Raw genomic sequence first — 22,634 nt, forward strand, 5'->3', positions numbered from 1 at the left:
GGTGTTGGTTCAGTCTTCAACCAGCACTGTGCTCCAGAACTTTGATCAAACCTTGAACCATAGAATCATAGGATGGTTTGTTTTGGAAGGGACACTAAAGATCGTCTAGTTCAAAGAGAAGGTGGTCTGGTGTGTTTGTGTCACTGACTGTGTGTATAAGATACCACCTGTCCCAAGAAAAGCACAAATCTTTGACCAGCAGAACTGGAGGGTGGAAGGTGATGCAGAACGTGGCATCCTTCCCCCCTCTGTGGTGATTGATCACCAATCCTTAACCATACTGAATTCCTGGGTGTTGCTGTCAGGCAAGATGCTTCTGTAGAACACCCACGTGTAACACAAGGTTGAAAAACATACCGTCTGAGCAGGATATATGCTCTGATAACTTGTGAACACCATCACGTGCCCTCGTAACCACAAGCTCATGGACAGTAATTCCCTCTTGGCATGCAGCAGAGCAGGGCTTTTCCACTGCTCGCAGCTTACTGAGAAAGCCACAGCACATCTGTTCGGTGGTTGAGCCATTGAGCATTCTTTGCATACCCTGCCTGGATAAGCTGTCACTCTTCATTTTTAAAACATTTCACAACAGAGGGTTAGCCTAGAATGGAGAACCTGTTCGAGCGTCATCTTCAGAGGCCCGTCTGCTCACAAAGTCTTACTTTGTAAGGCTGCCACCATCGTGTGCTGTGTCAAGAGGGGATCATGTCCTCTCTGCTGCAGCAAAGCACACCAGATTATCTACCCTTCACCAGTCACCTGCGGGCCTCTGTTTTGCATTTATTATGCTTTTAGATCAATGCTTTTATCTGTTTTTCCATGCCACCATTCAGGTTTTAAAGATGCTCCTTAGAACATCTCCTTTTCTTCACACTCTCGCTGGAATGCTGGTTTTGCTCATCCTTTAGAGAAGAAGTTGGCCTCCTGTTCTGTGTCTCTGAGTGTTAGACTTGGTTGGCTGGGGATAGAAGAGGGAGTGTGTATGCAAAGTCTCTCACTAGCCTGGAGATGTTAATTTCCTTAAGCCTTATTGATAGTCAACCAGGGAATGATCCACAGCACTTAAATTTAGCTTGCTCCTCCGAGTCTCCCTTGAGAAGTGTCTGTCTCTCCTCATTGCCATTACAGATGACTACATTGATAAATATTTGTCTTTATGAATACTTCCTTGTTTGTTTGATCTTTAGCAGGGTGCATTTTTGTTTCTTTTACTTTATACTCTGTTTTCTATGCAGAGCAAAATCCACCAGACTGGAGGAGTGGGCTGCTTTGTTAGTATTATTACATTCTGACTTATAGCTGGTTACATTTTTAACCTATGAGTCAGGAATTTCTATCACAACCTTCAATTAATATATGTATCATCAGTGCAGAGACTAAAAGTTACAGGCAAACATATGGCTTAGTTTCATTACATTTATGGAACTCAGTAACAATGTTCTTGGTTAGAACAGCCAGGGACATGGCTAGATAAGGTTTCCTACAAATATTGCCCACAGCACATTGCCACCTTATTCAGCTGTTCAGATCTGGAATACAAACAACAAGTGCTTAAAGAGATTTGAAAAATATATTTGTTTGTACAATTAATAGAAGTTAAAATTAGCAAAACAAAGCAAAAGGATGCCATTCATCTCTCAATTACTGTCCCAACTGAATATGCTGGTTGGTGGATGATATTTTTGAATGCTATCATTCCCAGAATGTGTTTATTCAGAAGCCATTTCTCTATTTCTGTTGCAGTGAACTATTTCATAAAAAATGGTACAGAAGATGTGTTACTGTGCGGCAATAGCACTGATGCTGGGTAAGTACTTTAAAAATATCTTCACTTCTGTTTGGTTTTGTTGCTGGGGTTTTTTTTATTATTTTTGCTACATTTTCCTTTTGTTCTGTCCCCTTCTCACCAGCATGCAGTAGATATTTCAACTTCTTTGTGTCAGGCGTAATAGGAGAGAGGATAATGACAATATTGCACATGGTAATACAATTTTCTGAATGGCAGGGAAGAGAAGTTTGTGTGTGTCACTTATTCAGGTCTAAAATCTTTGGGGGCCTTATTACAGTTCCCTTTCAATACATTTAAACTTCTTGGTAAAAAAAAATAGCAAAAGCTAAGTAACACTTCTGCTGAGTGGAGAGTATTTTATAAGAAACAGAACAGAAATGGAAACAGAAAAGCTGGAGGGATTTAGATTGATGATGAATTCCAGACTTTTGTCAAAGGAAGATAAACAAATCAACAAATGCTAGTCCCCAAAATAACATGCTTTGGAAGTGGGAAAGTACTGAGGTATGAGTTGTGATCTACATTTGTATTTGATATGTTTGTAGACTATGAGTGTTTCCTTTTCTTACTGTATAGACAGTGAAGAGATCCTGTGGTACACTAACTTATTTTGCATAAAGGATTTTATTCCTATCCCTGCCACCTATAGATGCTAGTGGTTCCTCCTGCATCCAGTCCTCAGGGTCTAAGCACACTGTCAGAGCATGTGATTGTATTTGACAGGTTCTCATGATCTTGATGGAAAAGACGGGATGGAGAGAGATGGGATCTTGTGTGGTCAGCCAAGATTATAAACCATGCAAAGCTTATAGGCTGTTAGGAGTCGTAGGAAAAGGAAAAAAATACCTTGGAGTGGTGGGATGGATGAGCTTTTGAGCCAAATATTTGAGAGCATTTGAACCAAATATGTGAGAGCATTTGAACAAAGGAGATGGGTGACCTTGGCCAAGTGAGGGGAGGAAATGAGATGATCTGCTTCTGGAAGGAGCTGAGTTTTGAGTTGGTAGAAATAAATGTGGAACACTGCAAAGAAACAGTGTTTAACTTAGGGGGAACTTAATGAGAAAAAGGGCATGTGTGTGTAGGGAGACAGCAGGAAGATGAAGAGAGATAAAATCTGAACTTACTTTTGGACAAGAAGGCAAGAAAAGCCTCGGGGTCCGTGGGAGAGACACTTTGCTTTCTGCTGCCACTCTCTGTATCTGTATTTACATAAGACAAAGGGAAAGCTCAGTGTCAGCCTTCCCTCTGCAGGTCTTGTCTGTCTGATCTGTACTGCCAGCCTAAGTCAGACTGTAGCTCTCCTTGGGCAGACAGCCATGCTTTCCCCTTTGTTTGTTCCATGGAAGGTACAATGTCAGCATCCATAAATTAAGTCCTTTGTTGATTGTAATACATTCCATTTATCCAGGCTCAGGCAGGACTCCAAGACTATTGGGATGTTTCCCGGGAATCCCAGGATTTGACAATCAGTGTATGCTGGAGAACTTCAGCCTTTGCTAACCAATAGGCAAAAATATTGAGAAAAAAAGTGTTCAGCACAGTAATATAATTTTACATGTCATGAAATATAGCTTGTTCTCACTGATGACCTGAACTGTGGTTCAGAAAAGGTGCTAAGGTTGTGAGCAATGAATAAGGGTGGATTAGATTATGGCTATTTTTGAAGCATGGTTTAGAGACTACTGCTTTGGAATTGTTCAAGTGGTGGGAAGCTAAATACCAATCCAATATCCATGGAGTATTTATATATTGGTAGCCCGTATGGATTTAAGTGTTAGGTTCTAGTGAGGTGCATGAGCAAAACCACCCTTATTTCCTTCCTTAGAAGTCAATAAATTTCAGCAAAAAGCCATGATTGGAGAAAACCTCTGATGGAGGCACTATGCCCATGAGAGATTCACAGCCTGAAACAGCCAGGGGAGAACTTGCAGCTCTCGATTATAAGAAGAAAATGCCACCCACACACAGAGTGTCCTTGTACTTGTTTTGATAAATACATCAAAACTGTCAGTGTTTGTGACATTAAGGGAAACCCACTTTCCCTTTATGCCTCAGCTCTTTCTTCTTTAGCCTCTTGTTGTTTTAGTTAAGTAGTTAATATCACTGGGTAAGGTTTGGTTTTAAATGCCTAAAACTGGGGAATAACTGTTCCTACTTATATTGTTTTTTTTAGCTCAGGACTAGAAAATGTTGTCTCCTCTGCTATACATTGCACAGGATTACAGCCAGTCGTCCACTCCTGTTGTTTAAAGACATGAAGTTAATTAGAAAAATGATCCTAAGGCCCCAGGGGATGTTCAAAGTTATGTATTCCCACCTGTTAGGACAGAGAGACAGTCATTTACTAGCTGATGTATCTAAGAGAGTGGATTGGTTTTCTCTCACCCTTCAGTGATCAAAGCCAAGTGCATTTGACAGTAAAACAAAATCCACATGTGTGGGACCTTCTGGGACAGGTTGTACCACAGGATCAGGGGAGGGGAGCTGATAGGAAGTAGATGCATCATTTTGTGGTTCCCTCATGTGTTAGTAATGAAATTAATGACAAGTGAGGATGCTTAAGTTGGGAACCCATTGAGGCATCAGGAAGGCGTGCTGAGGAAAGACAGCTGGTAAGGCCATGTCTGACTGTTCATAGCACTTGTGGAGCTTGCTTCTGCTCCCAGTTTGGAGCTTGAATTCATTAGCCTCTGGGGCAAACTGAGGACTCAAAGGAACCACGGGGAAGGGCACTGTCATGTGTGCACTCCTGGAAGGATTTGTTGTTAGAGTGAGTGATATCTGTGTTGTGGCCAGGATATTAAATCTCAAGGTAATTGACAAAGCCATTTTAGTGCATTTTTAAAAGCATGTTAATGACAGACTGAGGTTTGGCTGATTGCTGTTATTATAGAAGAGTAAGAAAAAAAATACCTAAATGAATCTGCTATGGCAATTATTAGGTGATGAGACTCAGATGGCCTAATGTAAGAGCATGTAGTGATGGAGACTGCAACCTGAGCTGGAGTAGCAAGCCAAAATCAGCAGGGAAAGGATCATCAGTGGATTCTATATCACAGACAACCTAATTATCTCTAAGGTGGGGGCTTTATTACATTACTAGGAAGGACTGTTTTCTGAACAAGCACCCAAGCTGCCAATAAAGCAGGGGGTAATGGATCTAGCTAATATTGATTCTGGTTCAGAAGGGATTTGAATAGATGTATGTCACTCAGCAGCAGAAAACATGTCTCTAGTACTTGATCTGGCAGATGCAAGAAAAAACGATTTATTTACATTCTTATAAATGCTCAAGCAACCTCAAGAAGTTTTTTTTACTTTAAAAACCATGCTGCAAAGACCTGGTAGGAATGTTGGGGAGATGGCATATTTCTCAGGTACACAAAGGCTAATCTGTCTGTGGAGTTTCCCATTTGATGCCTCTTCTTGATTCCTGAATTTTGATTTTTTTTATTTAATCAAATAGAACTTTTGTGTTGCTTTTCATTCTGTTTGTCCAGCTGCGTTTTCCCCCTTGATGTAGTGCAAGAATTTCCTTTGCACTTAGAAGGAACAGTGTAAAATGGAAATAAGAAGTGATGTCTGGAGAAAAGAGAAAATCAAATGATTGTGATCAAAGGTGTTGTTTGGCTCAAAGTGAATGCTGCTGACATGTGCTTGGTGTTTCACAAGTACATTCAGAGAACTATGTTAATGGAAAAATCCTCTGCTCTGAGATGTGTGTCACAGATTGGTCAGACACTGGAAGCAGTGCTAACAGCAAGCTCTCTTAGCAAAAAAAGAAATAAGAATTGTAGTGTATTTGCAGAATTGTTCATGTTTCTGGATGTGTTTTGATGTTAAATTTGGTTGTTCTTTTGGATGTGATTGCACTGGGATATACCCAAGGTGTTTCTCTTTGCAATTTCAACTTCTTTTATTTGCTTCATTTAAAATAAATGGAGAAAGCTCAGATAGTCTGATTTTCAAAGGGATTACAACTCTGTAAATTTGCTTTTCAATTTAATTCCCAGTATATAGCTTATCCAATTTTAAATACCTTGTTTTAGCTCCAAGGGAGGTCCAGTAAAGAGCTGGTACAATGATCAAATATTTGGAAGATCTTAGCCAGGAGCAGAAGGTGGAAACTGCTCTATCCTTAGTTAAACCAGTCTTAGCATCAAGTAGACTGTGATTTGCAAAGGCTACAGAACAGCAGGTGACAGCAGGCACCACCACACACTGCCTCTAATCAGGCATATGGGCCTTTTACCACTGCCCTACTGTGGGGAATTGCCACGTATTCACAGATGAGTACTCATGGTGATAGTGCCAAAGGGAAGAGCTGGGAAAGGAAAGGTGATGCTTTAGAGTGTGCTCAGGAACCTATAGCAAGGACAAAGCCTGGCACTCAGTGCCTGGCCCAGGGCAATGGGACATGGGCGAAGTGAGGGAGCCTCCAAGGGCTCTCAGAGGGAGAGAAGGTGGTCCCACCTTCAGATCCGACAAAGTACCAGCAATTCCTCTACCAAGCATCACCCTGTTGCCATCACCAGACCAGATCCCCAGTGGGTGGGCTGTGGGAACTGATCTGTGTCAGGCTGCACCACCCTGGTTGTGTTGCCCTTGCAATTATGACTTGTCCTTCCTGACTAGTAACCATTCACTTTGATGAGATAACCAGTACTGCAGAGTCCGCTGCTTCCCTGCAGAGTAAAGACTTGTGGGGGCTGCAGCAGCTTGGAATTATGTGTCTGTGAGAAAGGAAGATACATTTCAGCTCTAAAGCATTTCCACTTTTATCCTGTTGTAATTTCGCAGGGACGTTTTTCTGCTGTGCTTAGGCTGCTGTTTTTATTTCCCCTTCTGCCTGAAGGTTCAGTTGAGCAACAGAAACAGCAAGGAAATTTGTCCATTATGAGAAAGAGACAAGATGCTGTCAATGTACAAACTAAAGAAGCAGATACAAAAGAGAAACTTATATTTGTTCTTTTCACTTTTTTCACTTGCAACTACAACATGGAGCTGGATTTTCAGAAAAGTGTACATGTTTTAAATCTGTTGTGTCCCCTTTGGATCTCAAGGTCAGACTGCTTAATATTTGTTTTTCCCTTACACATAGTATGTCCTGTGTATTCAACTCATGGGCAGGGATAGTCTACAAGATCATACTGACAATGAAAGCACATTTGCATCGTGTCTGTACCGATATTACCAAAAAGACTAGTGAACAGGAAGGAAAAGCAGGCAGTAAAGCTACTTCAGAAACAACAAGAAAGCACCTTTGGCAACTGCATCCTAGTAACTGTTGCTATAGAAACTTTAGCTACCTTTATTCTCACTATGACCTTGATTTTTCTTAACAGGATACATTAAAATAATGTACACTGTGGGGCAAGATTCTCTGTGATTTGGTAAATTCTGTCACTGAGCTTATCGCATATAAGGGATGAAGGAATGACCATGTGGTATAGTGCTCCTCAAAGTTTTTGTGTTAGTCCTAACTCTTTCTAAGATATTATCAGAAAAAAAGATTGTTTTCTTTTGTGTTGTGGCATTTTACTGAGGTAATTAATACCAGCACATAAAACTGCATCAGATGCCTGTTTTCTTAGTCTCCATGAGTACCAAAAGCAGTGTTTTTGTGGTAGGTTCTCCACATCACCTCACTGCCAGCGTGCTCCCACAGTGATGCAGCACTTTTACCTCTCTGAGCTGTAGTGACATTCCTTTGCCTTTATACATCTCCATGCAGTGACTTAAAGTCCCTTGCAAAGGCTTATCACACCCCTCAAGGGTAGAGAAGAAGCTGCTATGTACTGAGGAGCAGCATTGCTACCAAATACTTCCACCACTGCTACTGCAGCTCTCACCCAGACCTTGGCAGGCAGAGAGACTGGAAGAATATGGTATATGCACCAGAACATGTTAAACAACATCCAGTAACCCAGCCCCAACTGCTCTGGAAACTGGGGAGCTGCACCAGGGAATAGTGCACCCAGTTGATTGTTATCCTGCTTCTGGCAATCAGGAGCCTTGTAGTCCTGAGTTGCCTGAACTTAAATCTGTATTATTATTATTACTGTTGTTGTTGTTGTTATTACTTCTTTTCTTAATATAAGAAGGCCCCAGATTCAGGCACGTGTTGTTGGATACTGGGCAAGTAGGGTGAGAAGAGCCCCCTTGGCTTGGAAATTTGATATTTTGGAGTGGGGTGAAGAGGGTGCTCAGGTGTCTTAGTTGCATGTATGTACTCCTGGGGAGCAACAAGAATGGGTAAGGTCAGGAGAAATGTCTGGTTGCAAGTTACCTTGGGACTAACCAACTTTATCAGGAAGGTCTGCCAGTGTTTAACTTGCTGCGTGAGTGGATCCATCACAAGAAACGGGATATTGGGAGTTTTGGTGTGCTCCTAGTGAGATTGGGGTGTTCACAACCCTCACGAAATGCAGTCTGATTGGGGTACAGCTGGCTGACAGATGGAAGAGGCTGTAAAGGTTGCTTGATTGAGAAGGGGAACACCATTTCCAAATGTGTCCTCTTCAAATGTCACCAAAGCAAGGGTATTTTGGAAAGAATTTAGTGTGTAACTGCTAGAGATAAAAACATAATTTCGCTCCAGATTATCAAGCAACATTAGTGAATTTATTTCAAACCTTCAGGCTATACAGCACACCTTAAATGAATTTAACTAGATCCTGATGTAAATCACACAAACTTTTCCAACTCTGTGTTGGTTACAGCAGAAGCAGAGTGAGGAAGGTTTGCCCATGGTGAGAAAGCCTCTCACTTGAGTATGTAAACAAACAGAAAGCACCTCAAAGGTGCTGCAGGGGCCACGGACATAACTTGAGGTATTATACAGGTTTAGGGACAATAATAACAGTCCCCACTCTTAGAGATCAGTGGTGTATTTGAAAGATCATGTCTCTGGACAAACAGCCGCAGTAGGGATTAAATCCAAATCCACTCAATTCTTAAGAAGGGGTAATATTACCTCTTAGTCAAAGCTGTAATAAGCTCATCAGCCACATGAGAGAAGCAGACTTACTAGAGGCTACAGTCTTCATTAAGCAGTAATCTACTATTATGTTTATGATGATAAATTATTGCCCTACATTTTGTTTGATGGGTTACACAGAAGATATGGTGTCTGGCCACTGGATTGAGTCAGAAGAAATGAGAGCTTGTTTGCCATGCTGCAGCATGAGGTCTAAAAAAGCCACATTGCAGCAGAGGGAGTTCTTCCTCTCCCTGCCTGCGTGCCTGCATGGAGGGGGTTGATGTTGCAGGCTGGAACCACTGGTTTTCCATCTGCATGAGCAAGTAGCCAGTGGGGGAGGCTGAAACTTTTCCTGGACGCAAATCAGCAGCATGCACAGGTCAGTGGGTGCTCTGAGCCTGTGAGCAAGCCTGCTCACAGGCGCCTCCTTCCCTTTTCTCTTCCAGTTTCAACTCCTGGTTGATGTTGCTCTTTATTCTGAGCTTTTCTTCTCTTCTTCGTCATCTCTTTTTTTCTTTTTTTCCCTTCAGCACTTAGTTGAATTTTCTTGCACTTCTGTCATTCCAGACAATTGGCACCCCTTACCTTGCTTTTAAAAATGCCCTTCAAATTCTCTCTGACCTCTTAGATACTTGGAATGAGAGCTGCTGGGGGCCCCTAGTCAAAACCTATCCATGCCGATGCAAGTCAGATTTTGACTTTTAGATGGTAATTAGTGGGGAATTGTAAGTCAGATTCTCTAACCATGACTAGTCTTTAATACAAAAGAAAGAGTAGGGGAAGGAGAGCAGCCTGTGACTTTCAGGCACACCAAGCACCCACTGACAGCAATGGCTTTGGCTGGGGTGCTGCTGCCTTTTGGCCCCTTTCTCCTACATTCTCAGTTCATCTTACAACATTCATTTCTGTAAATATTGTCCTGTTTCAGAGTGGGTAGTTTCATCTTGTCTGGTAGAAGCAAATGCCAGTCCAAGGATATTTGTTCCCCACAGCCACTGCACAGTATGCATTCCTCGTTTGGCTGCTGCTCTACTCCCTCAAAGCCAAGGGAACGGAGAAAACATGGAAAGTGCAGAGAAAAATAATCAAGTCTGTGGCCTAAGGGAAATTAAGGCCTCTCTTTTGTGGCCTGAGGACTTTAGCAGGAAGAGGCAGGTTTAGGAAGACTCTACTGTGCACATCATGGAGGCCACGGGCATTGTCTGTCCTTCAAAGCCTGCTGAGCTTTGAAACCCCATCATGGGGTTTCCATTTCCAACCACCATGTCCATTCCCCTGGAATTAGCCACGTGTCAAATACATCAGCTGTAAATTTTTCAGCTTGATTTCTGCATTCTTAATCTGTGACCTAAGCGTGAACACTAAGGGGCCCTTATCAAAATACGGGTTTGTTTTTTCCTGCTTTTTGCTGTGTCTGTGGTATGTGCTTTATCTCCCATTAGTGCTTCTTTAGTGAACAGTTTGGTGTAGCAAGCTGTAGTGTCCCTTTGTAACTGAAACCCAAGGGAAGTGCAGCCTTCCCCTCACAGAGGTCATAGCTGACCGGAGCAGCCGTTTGATGCTGACTCCTGGTAGAACATGGACAACACTCCCCATGTTTTCAGGATTTGAATGTTACAATCCACTGCACAGTTGCTTTACGAATCTTCTTTTATTGCCTAACTCTGTTGGCCACTACAGCCAGGATCAGCAGGTTGCTTGGTTTGCCTAGATTAAACTCTTGAGACAGAGCATTTTGCAATTATGCCCCTCAGCTACAACTCTCTGCCATTCCCAGCCTGTGTTATTTAAACCAAGGCTGTTTCTTATGTCCTTTAATTTCCTGTACCAATGCCAGCTTACAGTGGTGATTACAGCCTGATAGATAGGTAGGTAGGCTGCTGCTTTTAACTTTCTGAATCAATGACACTAATTTTATTGTGATCAATTGAATAGCATCCTGTGACGCTCCTGTGGAGGATGGTATATTTATGTAGCTTGTTGTTGCTGCCCATCCCTGTGCATCAGAGGAGAGTACAATCCTCTGAAATGCTTCCCCGAGGTGAAAGAAACTAAAGAGTTTGCTGAAAAATCCAAAGGGATAGGCTTAATATTCTACATCTAAGATAAATGTAGTAAAATCTTAAGACTCCTTAAAAAAATCCTCAGAGGAGATGGTGTCAGTTGCAGAATAATATTCTCACGTGAGAGCCTTACACCTCAATTTCTGTAGTGTTTTTCTGGGAAGCAGTATTTTGTTTTCCTCTCAGTGTTTTTAACACATTCCCATACCCTGTGGGTTATCGCTTCTGTTGGCTACAAAAGAGGGTGAGCATGAATGAGGAGTTGACAACTGGGATATTCTGTCTCAAGTGCCCAGTTGCCGTAAGAAGGATGTAAACTAACATCAACAGCATTTTTGAGCTGGGGTTCATGCTTTTTGTGCTGCAGCAGCTCGTTTGAATGCTCTTAAAACTGAACATAATATTAGAGAAGCATTTTGTCCTGGTTTCAGCTGGGATAGAGTTAATTCTCTTCCTAGTAGCTGGTACAGTGCTGTGTTTTGGATTTAGGATGAGAATGATGTTGATAACACACTGGTGTTTTCAGCTGTTGCTAAGTAGTGTTTCTACTAAGTGAAAGACTTTTCAGCTTGTCATGCTCTGCCAGCAAGGAGGCTGGGGTGGGGCACAAGAAGCTGGGAGGGGACACAGCCAGGACAGCTGACCCCAACTGGGCAAAGGGATATTCCGTATCATAGGAAGTCGTGCTCAGTATATAAACTGTGGGGAAAGCTGGCCAGGGGGGCACTGCTTGGGAATTGGCTGGGCACTGATCAGCAAAAGGTGATTGTGCATCACTTGTATATTCTAATTATTTTATTATTCTCATTATTATTATTACCATCTTTATTATTTTGTTCCTTTTCTGTCCTATTAAACTCTCTTTATGTCAATCCATGAGATTTCTTACTGTTACTCTTCCAATTCTCTCCCCCATCCCACTGGGGCAGGGTTGAGTGAGAAGCTGTGTGGGGCTTAGTCGCCATCTGGGGCTAAACCATGACATGTGTACACTCACTGTGGAGTCAGACAGATCTTTGCACACCAGCAATCTACTGTGAGTGGAAAAGTCTTTTGAGACATGTAAAGACAGAATGAAAAAATGCTAATTGTATCATGAGCAGAAAATATTAATCTGAGCCACCATTGTTCACTTTCACAGTCAGAAGGATTGCATCTCCATGTCCTAGGGCTTTATAAACAGTTGTGCTAAAGTGCTTTGAGCAGTTGCTTGAATGTTCTTCTGCATCAAAACAGTTTCCCTAAAAAGCAACATTGGCATTGAACCTAAGAGTGACTTTGTAGCCTCTAATCTGCGCCAAGAGGTTCCTGTGAAAATACAGCTGCAATGTTCATAATATCCACCTTCCTTCAGACTTTGCTGTTCAAAATGGTGAAGAAATTTTTAGAAGAAATTCTCTCTCTCGTTAATATTAATGGCAAAATTTCCATTTTGCCTAAGGTTTTAGGCAACTTATGCTAGATGAAGCCTAATTTCCAAATGACTGCCCTGCTTAGGTTTAGGTTCACCAGTAAAGTAACCACCATCAAGTTTCTCACAACTGTATTCAGATGTTTTAGCCATTAATAATAACATTAAAATATGAGTGATGAGACCGGTTCAGTGGAGCCACTTGGGATTGGCCTTTTGTGGGAGACTAAGGAAAGGGCTGTCACCTCTGGACATGATCACTGAGCTTCCAGGCAAGCACAGTCTGTGAGTGAAATCCTTTTCTCATGGCAAAGAGAATGAGCCTTACAAAAATTTTCATGTCCTGTATAGACACGATGTCTTAGCGCAAACAAGCGAGAAGGGTTTCCTTCTTGAGAGCCCAGAGAATCCATTTCCCAGAGCTCTTGAACGGTGTGAGCAGCACGTCATGGGCAATGGAGGCTGTTTACAGCAGCAGATCAGAGGCAGAAATCTCATGTGTCTACAGCAGAGAGTGACAGCAGATGATGCCTTTGGGAGAGAGGAGATTTATTGAAAAGGCTGCCTCAAAAAAGGACATGGGTGTACAAGAGAGATTCAGTGTGCATCTGCATATTTTATGCAGAAAAAGCTGACATTTCTGCATTTTATTATCTTCTAACTCAGTAATGTTACTGTAATTTTTATTCAAATGTAGCTTTTATTGGGAAACAATAGGTAGTCAACGTAGGAAAGATCTAGAAGGAGGCATTTCCAGACTGGCAGGGAAAAAATTAGAATTGACTCTCTTTTTCTTTCTTTGTGAGATACAACTGTTATTATCTAAATTCTCAACTGAGATAAGCTAACTTGGCTCTACCTAAGGTGACAGAATCACTTATTATACTCTCACTTGCATGTTACATTTAATTCACTAAACATCAGCTGTTCATTTTTTATTGCTTATTCTGAAAACTGCTGTAAACAAGGATCTGCACACACTTTGCAGTGCTTCAGCACTCCTTTTATCAGTGTTCAAAGCAAATTTACTTTAAAATTTGTGCTTGACTACTGATGTTAAATTAAGATTATTAAAGTGTTGTTGAATGTCTAATATTTGTGGAAGACATCGTAGATTTGTGTAACTTCAGAATCTATAGCAATGTATTCTCATCTCAACATGTAATACAAGGTTGCTATCCTGTGCTGTAAAAATTTTAAATTATATCAGGATCAAATTTGTATTTTTTAAAGAAAAAGAACACTGATTTTCACAGTGTGACACACTTTGCTTTCTCAGGGATCCTTTTTTTTTTCTTTTTTTAGTGGCATTTTAAAAATTACTTTGTATTATTTGTGTTGCTGCTTTGCATTTAAAATTGTGACAATATTCTGCTTTAGTAAAAAATACCAGTGATTGAGAAGCTCTAGATGGTTTTGCCAGGAGAAAATAAAGCTAAAAGCTGTACACATTGGACACACTCTACATGACTGGTGACATGTATAAGATGGTTGGATATTACCATAATCACCCTACATGAAGGCAGTTTAGAAAACCTTGATTCCCCCATCCAACAGGAAGAACATCGTGCCAGGACACAGGGTATTGCTCTGGTCTCATGACGCTGCCTAGAGGTTGGTGCCTCTCAATGTCTCTGGTCTCTGACAAAGTGCTTTCACAATCCCTCTTGTTCCAGCCATCCCTATTTGTGTCAGCTGGAATTTTCACCAAATTGTACCAGGTTCATCTCTAGCTGAAGGATAAGGAGAACATGCTGTATGTTCTGCTGAGATCTGCTTCTCCAGATAATTAGATGCTGCCCACCTAACGAATTCCCAAATACCACAGGGCTCCAGTACATTGGCAACACCCTTGATCCAATAATCACTTCTTAGGATACAGAAGTAATCCTTTGCATATTGCTCCATGTCTTCAGTTTCTGATGGGTCATATTTTGTGTTTGGAGAGCAGGTGTGGGGTTTTGACTAATTGTATTGCACGGCTGTGGGGGAGAGGATGGCGCATCGACCTGGGATCTCTTCTACCTTGTGTTTCACTTGATGATGCAGTTCAGTACTTACACAGCATCACTGAGAGCATCTCTTCTGGCATATGGGGCTAGAAAATTACTTGTAAAGAGCCTCCAAGGTTAATGAGAGCCAGTGAAATTCATGCTATCTTCATGCAATTTAATACAGTAATCTGCAAGACACACAAGGAACGCTTTTTGCTGGCAGAAATAGAAAAAATGTCATGACCTCAGACTGTGGTGGTGAGTGGAACAAAAGGCCTGGGTTTCTTAGATTAAAGATTTAATCCTTGCAGGGGGGTGAGCATAGGGTCAGACACAGTAAGCAACTGGAAGGTGCTCAGATAGCACACGCTGGTGTTTCCAGCCTGTGTCAGACTACATAACCAGAAAAGCAGGTTCACCATCACAGTATTACCTGCAACTGTAACAGGAGACACCAAGTATATGATTCTTAATTAGAAATAAGTGCCAAGAGAAACCATAGTTAAACACTTAACTCCTGCTTAGGTACCTAATTCCATTCTGTTCCAAATATGTGAAGTGCTAGATGCTCATTTGTCATTGCAGCTTATATTATGGTTACAGTTTATCCTTTCCAAGGAAAAATAAGATTGCAAAGATCTTTGGTATTGAGAAGTAGCATCCACCTGTTTCCTGTGTTTTTATCCAGTGGAGGAATTTACCACCTGTGATCTGTGCTCTTAATCAAGGGCACTCTGTGCATTTCCCTGGAAATCAGTTTCTCCATGTTGAAACCACCTAAGATGTATTTCATAGATTGTATTTCACGTTTTTTGCAGCTCGTGCCCTGAGGGGTATATATGTCTGAAGGCTGGGGAAAATCCTGACCATGGTTACACAAGCTTTGACACTTTTGGCTGGGCCTTTCTCTCTTTGTTCCGTCTTATGACTCAAGATTGTTGGGAGCGTCTTTACCAACAGGTATGATATTATTTTATTACTGTTAAAAATTATAAATAAATACACCATCTTTTACGGTGACATTAATAATTAAAGACAAGACAGAATTACTGGTTATTAAGTAAACTGTGCTCTTTGTGTGTGTTCTGGAAAAGGACCTTCAATTGTTACAATTAATTTATTTTCTTAAGAGTGATAATATCAAAAGACATTAGACTGCATGTTTGGGGAAGTTGGGGAAAAGTGGTACTGAGAGAAAGACACTTTGAATGACTAATTCACCTGAGTCTAAGTGAAGTTCACCTCTTGAGAAAGATCACCACGTCACCACTTGATGATTTTTTTGATGGATGGTGTAACACAAACTAATCTTTTGAGTCCAGCTCAAAAAAGGGCTAGAAAAGCACCTGTGTGCTTGGCATAACTGGTTTTTCAAGGCACAGTAATGAACACAAATTCAGCAAATGGCAAGACTACCTGGTACACATCAGTTCTCTCTGCTGCAAGCTCTTCATCATGGAGAGACAGAGGCACGAATGGGGTCAGAGTCAACCTACACTCACGTTGCAAGGTAGCCTGCGAGTATATGCTCATTTTAGCACTCATTTCCTGGAATGTATGCGAACTCTGAAGAACTAAATATCACAGTTTGGCACAGAATGACATACTCTGTCCATGTTGCCACTGAAGATTTACTGCCACATCTCAAAATCGCCCAAACTGGGAAACGATCATAAGGAAATCAAGAGACAGTGCTGACAGAACTACTCTGAAAGTACTGAGATAGACATCGTTGAAGATTTTGGGGACTTCAGCTTCACACACAGCCAGTTATAGAATTTCACTTCAGGGAAATGTAGAACAATTAAAATGAAGATTCTTTAAACAACCGTATTCACTTGACACAGAGCTGCGTGTACAACTCTGGGAGACAGAAACTGTCAGGGCAAATAAGGATGAACATCTCTCCCTTTTATTATTTGACCTTATAATATCACACAGTGTTTTCTATCAGTAATATCACGTCACTGACCATGGGACATATCTGTTACATATCTGTCACATACAAGCTTGGCCTGTTCCCCTAAACTCCAGTTATCCCAATAAATATGGTGAAGAACTAGGGAATACAATCAATGGAGCCCAAGGTTTGGTTCCTCTTATCCTGAGGCAGATGTCTAAATAATGTTCAGATGTTTTTCTCCCCACTAACTGCGAAGGACCCAGAGTGTAGGCAGCTGAAGGGATATAACATGAATCCCACTTGGATGGTTTCTAAACACTGGTCAAAAACAGATTGAGCTGTGTGTAGGAATTTTTCACTGCAACTGATTGTAAGATTATCTATTCTAAAAGAAAACCAGCAGAGATATTTGGTAAAGGAGGGAAGCATTCTTCTTTTAGAAATTAATTCACTGCAAGGCACATAATTTTTGACCAAGATATAAATATTTATCAGTGAGAAGATTATTTCCTTGGATGTGGTTGTCATTTCTCATCAAAGGGTTTCTGCTTGAGCTATTAACAAAGGCTAGATTCAATTATATTGTAAATCTAAGAGTTTTTAAAAAATGTATTTAAAAAATAATGTTTTTTCTTTTAAGAAAGCACTTTTTTGTTTTAAAAAGCATTGTAAACAAGTGATTAATGATTTTACTTCTGTGCTTACAGACTCTCAGATCTGCTGGGAAGATCTACATGCTTTTTTTTATGCTGGTCATCTTTCTGGGTTCATTTTATCTGGTCAACCTGATTCTGGCTGTTGTGGCCATGGCATATGAAGAGCAGAACCAAGCCACTATTGCTGAAACAGAAGAGAAGGAAAGAAAGTTTCGAGAAGCCATGGAGATGTTAAAGAAAGAGCAGGAGGTCAGTGAACTATGTGACATGATTAGCCTTGGGTAACTTGAGCAGATGGTAACTTGAGATTCACTTTCTCTTTATTTTACATTTATCTGATAACCAAAGTAAGAGTTTGCCTGAAAGCAGCTTAATGTTTATTGTACTGGACAGAGTTATTACTGTTTCTATGAAAGCAAAATGAGGATTCTCCCTGTTAAGACTGAGGCCATTAAAGGCTTACATATCCAGAGTTGTACTGATTTAACTATACTATATATGCTGGCAGAGAAATTTATATTGGGTGGCATGTAAGATGTTTTAATGATGGTGAAACTACATTGGCATTTGAGCATAAAGCAGCTGTTTTGGTAGCTCAGCCATAGCACCAGATGAACCTTCTTCCACCACCACTTTAGCACAACTTCATTTCCTGACTCGTTCAACCTGCCAATTGTTTGATAATGAAAATAAAGATGTAGGATAACCTCTTTGAATTACCTACAATTTAATTCCTGAAAAAGTAAACAGGCAAAGCTTGAGGTTCAGCTTTGAAAATTATGCAGAGGGTGTGGATTTAATGTTATGTCGTAAGTTTAAACAAGCCAGGGAGGCCAAATGGTGGATGTAGCCTTATAGCCTTAATAACACTACTTAATTTTCATGTGGTTTGTGTAGGGTAGAAAGCCCTTATTAAACAGCGGAAGAGAACATTTTAGGTGCTGTGAACCAGAAGACAATAAGAAAATTAGTCTGAAATAACACGTAGCACTGTAGCACAGAGAAATAAAACCCTGATACACAATATAAACTAATATACATAATTTTCTTTTGAGTACATATGGTTTCAGGGCCTAATCCAAAGCCCATTTAAATCCTCAGAAAGAAAATAGAAAATGCAATTCTCTCTTGACAAAGTGCTACTAGAGGCTTATGCATCATTTAAGTCCTTCTAAATATCCTCTTTGATAGTTTAAGTAATAGGTAAATGCAATTTAGTCCATGTACAGGCACTTTGAACAGAATAACTCTCTACCATAACCTAAGGGAGCAAACTGAGCTCCAACTCATACTTATTTTATACAATTTTTCATGTGTTTTGACTCCAGCTGAGCTCTTCCTCATAACAGTCAACTTTGGTAGCCCCAACTATAATTAAAGATATTTAAGAATTTCCTTTTGAAGGCTTTGATTTCAGTTAAGCCTGTATGTACACAAAAAAAGGAACATTAAGCCCCAAAAGTTGGAATGTGGCAAAAAAAAGGTTGCTCCTGAAAACCTAAATTGTTCCCATTTGTTTATCTGGTTTATAATATAGCCTTTTCTTCAGCCAGCTATTTCTCATTTTTCCTGTGCCCTGTTCAGTACAAAGGGTGGACAGTGCATGACTCAAGAGCAGCTCTTTGCTTTCTCATCATTTGTTCTGTTGCCTTAGGCCACCTCGAGCAGACTTCCAACTTAGGCAGTCAAAGCCTGCTTCAAAGAGGAAGTGACTAACATCATCAGAGGTTTTTCAGTGCCTCTTGTCGCTGCTCAGACTCCATGTGCTTCAAAAATACTCACTTTTATTTGTAATACTCCTGCAATATTGTCCTCATTTTATGGAAAGGAAATTTAAGAGTAAAGTGATTTGGATCTGCCATGTTCACTAATGAAGTCTAGTAAATCTGCAAATCAGCTCTTGATATCTCAAATTAGACATTTTGAAGAAGAGGCTTAGGAAAGTGAATTGAGTGGCTGCACCATGGAGCTTTCAGGAGTCCTTCTCAGATGTCTCACCCCAGTCAAAGCTGCTCAGTTTTAGTCTTGTTCTCCAAACCTTGAGCAAGATCTTGGTTTTGACTTTCTTACTGTACTGCTAAGTTCCTGCCTCAAGAACTGTCTCTTGCATAATCTCCATGTCTTGGGATAACATGAACTAAGCTTTCCTCCCATCCTTCAGACATTATATGTCCTTGCCAGACGTGCCTGGTCCCACACACCTTTCCTGCTCCTTGAGCTGTTACAGTGGGTTATTGCTTGCAGTGCCTGAGGGACAGGACATGGTCCAGGCACAGGAACCCAAACAGAAAGGGTGGATAGGCAGGACATGGGGACATCCTCAAGGCCAGGCTGGATGGAGCACTGGGTAAACTGGTCTAGTGGAAGGTGTCTCTGCCTGTGGCAGGCTGTTGAACGAGATGATCTCTAAGGTCCCTTCCAACCCAAACAGAACTATGATTCTATGATCCTCCATTCCCTGAGGAATAATTCAGTCCGAATCCTTTTTCCAATAACTGAGAGAGGTGCACAGCGCAGAAGCAATTCCATCTAAGCAAAAGGTAAGAAAATGCTAAGAAACAGAAAATTAGCTTATTTTGCAGTATGAGTACAGCATGCTTACTAGCACAACCTGCAATATTTTCTAGATCAACAAAATATGACAGCAATCAGAAAGAAAAACCAAAACTCTTTAGACCAGCTTTTACACTGTACAGTATAAAGAGACTAGAAATATAATTGATAGACCTGCTTGGGGGCTATCAGTCAATTTATACAATTGGTTTAACACATTTCTAAATCTGAGCTTAACACCAAAAAGCTTAACACCAAAAGACTTGCTGAATCTTTATGAAGAGGAAGCACTTCAGCATAGCAATTAAATTGACTCCAAAAAAACCCCCCCAAAAATCCAGCCTAGACCAGTGTCTGAACCCTCCTCCTCTCTGCTCTAAGCAGCCTTGCTTATGAAAGATATTTCCCACAGGAATTAAGTTTTGTTGTGCTCTCAGCTTGATAGAGCTACCGCTACTCCTTGAAATACATGATTGATTCTTTACACGGCTGTTAAGTGCCTTCACTTTCCTTGGACTGATGCCTGTGGGAGGAAGGGAGTATTTTGCAGCGGAGAGATGATTGCCTGTTTGATTCTAGTGGCTTACAGACAATAGCACTGAGGATTCATCCGTTCCTCCTGTTCTGGGCAACCTGGAGAGGCTTTTTTTAATAATTCACTCTCTTTAGGCATCTCAGCTGGGGGCTTTGCAAACGGGCTTGTCTCCAGGCCACTGATGTGGCTACCGCTGATTTCTCCAGCACCTCCAAACCTGACCCGGTGCTTTGTACTCAGAGCCCCCTGTGCCCACTCCTCCCTCCTGCACCCGGGACAGGGACCCAGCGCGTTGGTGTGAGCTCTGGCTTTCTCCCTGCTCCTATCGATCCTTCCTCCGGGATGCTCCTTTGCTCCCAAGGCTGCGTCTTTGTGCGCTCAGGGTCTCGCACTCGGCTTCTGCCGGGTTTGTAGCGGTGGGTGTGTTATCACCCTCCTCCTGCAGCGATCCGGACAGGCAGCCGGCAGAGCTGCGGGAGCACAGGGCAAAGCAAAGTCCACCTTATCTCCAGTTAAGCCCATGGTTTTCTCTTTGCATCTCTGATCACGGCTGCCTGTGCTGCTGCTCGGGATAAGTGTTTACAGAAACGTGCCAGCCGAATTGCCTGCTGTTCCAAGCATCCCTCTCTGATAGCGGGGGAAAAATCCCAGCTTGGATTTTTCCCTTCGGCCCAGCCCTCCCACTTCAAGGGGCAGAAGTCCCAGGGGGACTTTAATCAGAGGTTCCCCAGCTTGAGGGATTTTTTTGCCTGGCATCAGAAATGTTACTCCGGAGATGTGTGCACGTTGTAAACCTGCCCGTGTGTGCACACAGGCTGTTCCTTCATGGAGTGTCAAAGGGTCTCTTGTGTGAGCTCTACATAACCAACATTATTTTGTGCATGCATTCCTAATGCTCCGCCACAGGATCCAGGAGGCAGACCTGCATGCGTGCATTTGTTCTAGGAACCTGTCTCACTTGTTTATTTTCCAGTGGCTAAACGTAGAGGTAAGAAACAGGTGAAGAATGGTTTCAGCCATGTGAGACAGTTTTATGATTAATGATCTCCTGAAACTTTTAACGTATCTCCTATACAACCTGAAAATTTAAAATAAAAAATAATTGCTGAGGAGTGTAAATAGTAATTTCTCACTGAAATCCTTAAATAATAATTTTTATACCTTCTGCCATCTTCTGATTTAGGCGCTCGCTGCTAAAGGAATTGATTCAATGTCACTTAGTTCATTGGAAATGTCACCCAAAAGTGGGAAAGAAAGAAGAAATAAGCGAAAGAAAAAGAAATCTTTGGGGACAGATGAGTATGTGGAAGACCAAAGGAATCCCAACTGTGATTACGACGATGGTCAGAGGAGGATGGTAAGCCATGGTCTGAAACATCATTTATTCTACACTTTCCTGGACAGGCCAGGCTCTGAACAGGCAGTTAAAGCTGAAACCTTCAGAAGAATCAGATATTTAATGTCATGACTGATATTAACACAGCAAATACTACAGACAGGCTGTGTTAGAACAGTGGAAGGATATGTATTGCCACTTTATTTTCAAAATTAATTAAAAATGCCCATTAAACATTTTTCCAAACTTTTTTTTCAATTTTTTTTCTTTTTTTTTTCTTTTGGCTTCAATATTGCCCACAGTCTGGTTTATTTTCTCACTTCAATTTCATTCATCTGATTATATTTATCCTATCCCTACTAGAGATGAAAAATTCTTAGAAGAAACCTGCAAAGCTTAAAAAGAAAAGAGAGGAGGAGAAAAAGAGGAAAGTTGTCTCTGAGGGCTTTTAAAATGCTGTACAAAGACATTATTAACATTTTTATATTCCTTTGCTAGTTGCCTTCAAGTCAAAACTTTGTGGCACTTGTTTCTACTTTCTATTGCAGGGAAGAAAAACAGTGAGATTGTTGTTAAATAGGGTTTTATGTAAATGTTCCTGACATGCATGAATATGAATCTGCACATGCTGTATGTATCAAATGATCATAAATAGCTCCAGATAATTTGTCTTTGTTTGACTGAGGGCAAAGTTTAAATGAGTTTGTTTTGTTTTTTGAATAGCCATGTAATGGGCTAAGTCTTTTTATATTTTTTTTTTGTCAGTGAATTTAGGAATACTTGGCAACCATAAAAAGCTCATAGAAAACATGTGAGTGATGTAAGTAAACGTGACCAATTAATGACTCCCCAGCTCACAAAATTTACCCAGAACTGGATTTCTGTTAATGACATGCATTTTTTAATCTAGTATTTTCTGTTATTGTCTCATTGGTCGAGGGGGTTGCGTAACAAATTACACATTTGATAAAGCTAGGACTGCACTTTTAGCTTCATTCTGGGTGGGGTTTCAAGACACCACGTGCCAGAATGACCATGGATTGGAGCTGTGCGTTGCCAGTTTTATTTCTTAGATTAATATTTCCTGTTTTCACTTTTCCCCCCGGATGTCATATGCATGAGAAGCATGGGAGACACATTTCAAAGCTTATAGTAAATCTTCTCTGCAAGGCTGTGTCTGGCATGGTTGGAGGGAATAAGGCTGAGTCATCATTCAGATGCTATCTGAGCAGCTGGAAGTGTGTTGCCATCAGAAATCAGTCTCAACGACTGTGCCATCGAAACCCAGGCATGGATTTCTGACCAGTTAAAATTTGGTAGCAGTCAAAATGGGTTGTTTTTAGTTAGAAGGGGCCTGGGTTTTGTACTCCTACTTGTACCAGTGTCATTAAATGGCATCATTATGTAAC

General features: G+C 41.1%; 1 protein-coding gene across 4 annotated transcripts in view; it reads left to right on the forward strand.

The window, feature by feature from the left end:
- LOC113991446 (sodium channel protein type 5 subunit alpha-like) overlaps positions 1–22,634 on the forward strand; it is a 215,727-nt gene that overhangs the window by 78,226 nt on the left and 114,867 nt on the right. For all 4 annotated transcript variants that reach the window (XM_027727795.2, XM_027727793.2, XM_027727796.2 and 1 more), the window contains exons 8-11: positions 1,744–1,807; positions 15,061–15,202; positions 16,853–17,050; positions 21,073–21,246. In XM_027727795.2, the coding sequence (XP_027583596.1) occupies positions 1,744–1,807; positions 15,061–15,202; positions 16,853–17,050; positions 21,073–21,246 (578 nt within the window). The remainder of the gene's footprint in view (positions 1–1,743; positions 1,808–15,060; positions 15,203–16,852; positions 17,051–21,072; positions 21,247–22,634) is intronic.

The sequence above is a fragment of the Pipra filicauda genome, unplaced genomic scaffold, assembly GCF_003945595.2.
Source record: "Pipra filicauda isolate LSUMZ 115617 unplaced genomic scaffold, ASM394559v2 scaffold1_size10287979_pilon, whole genome shotgun sequence".
Lineage (NCBI taxonomy): Eukaryota > Metazoa > Chordata > Aves > Passeriformes > Pipridae > Pipra > Pipra filicauda.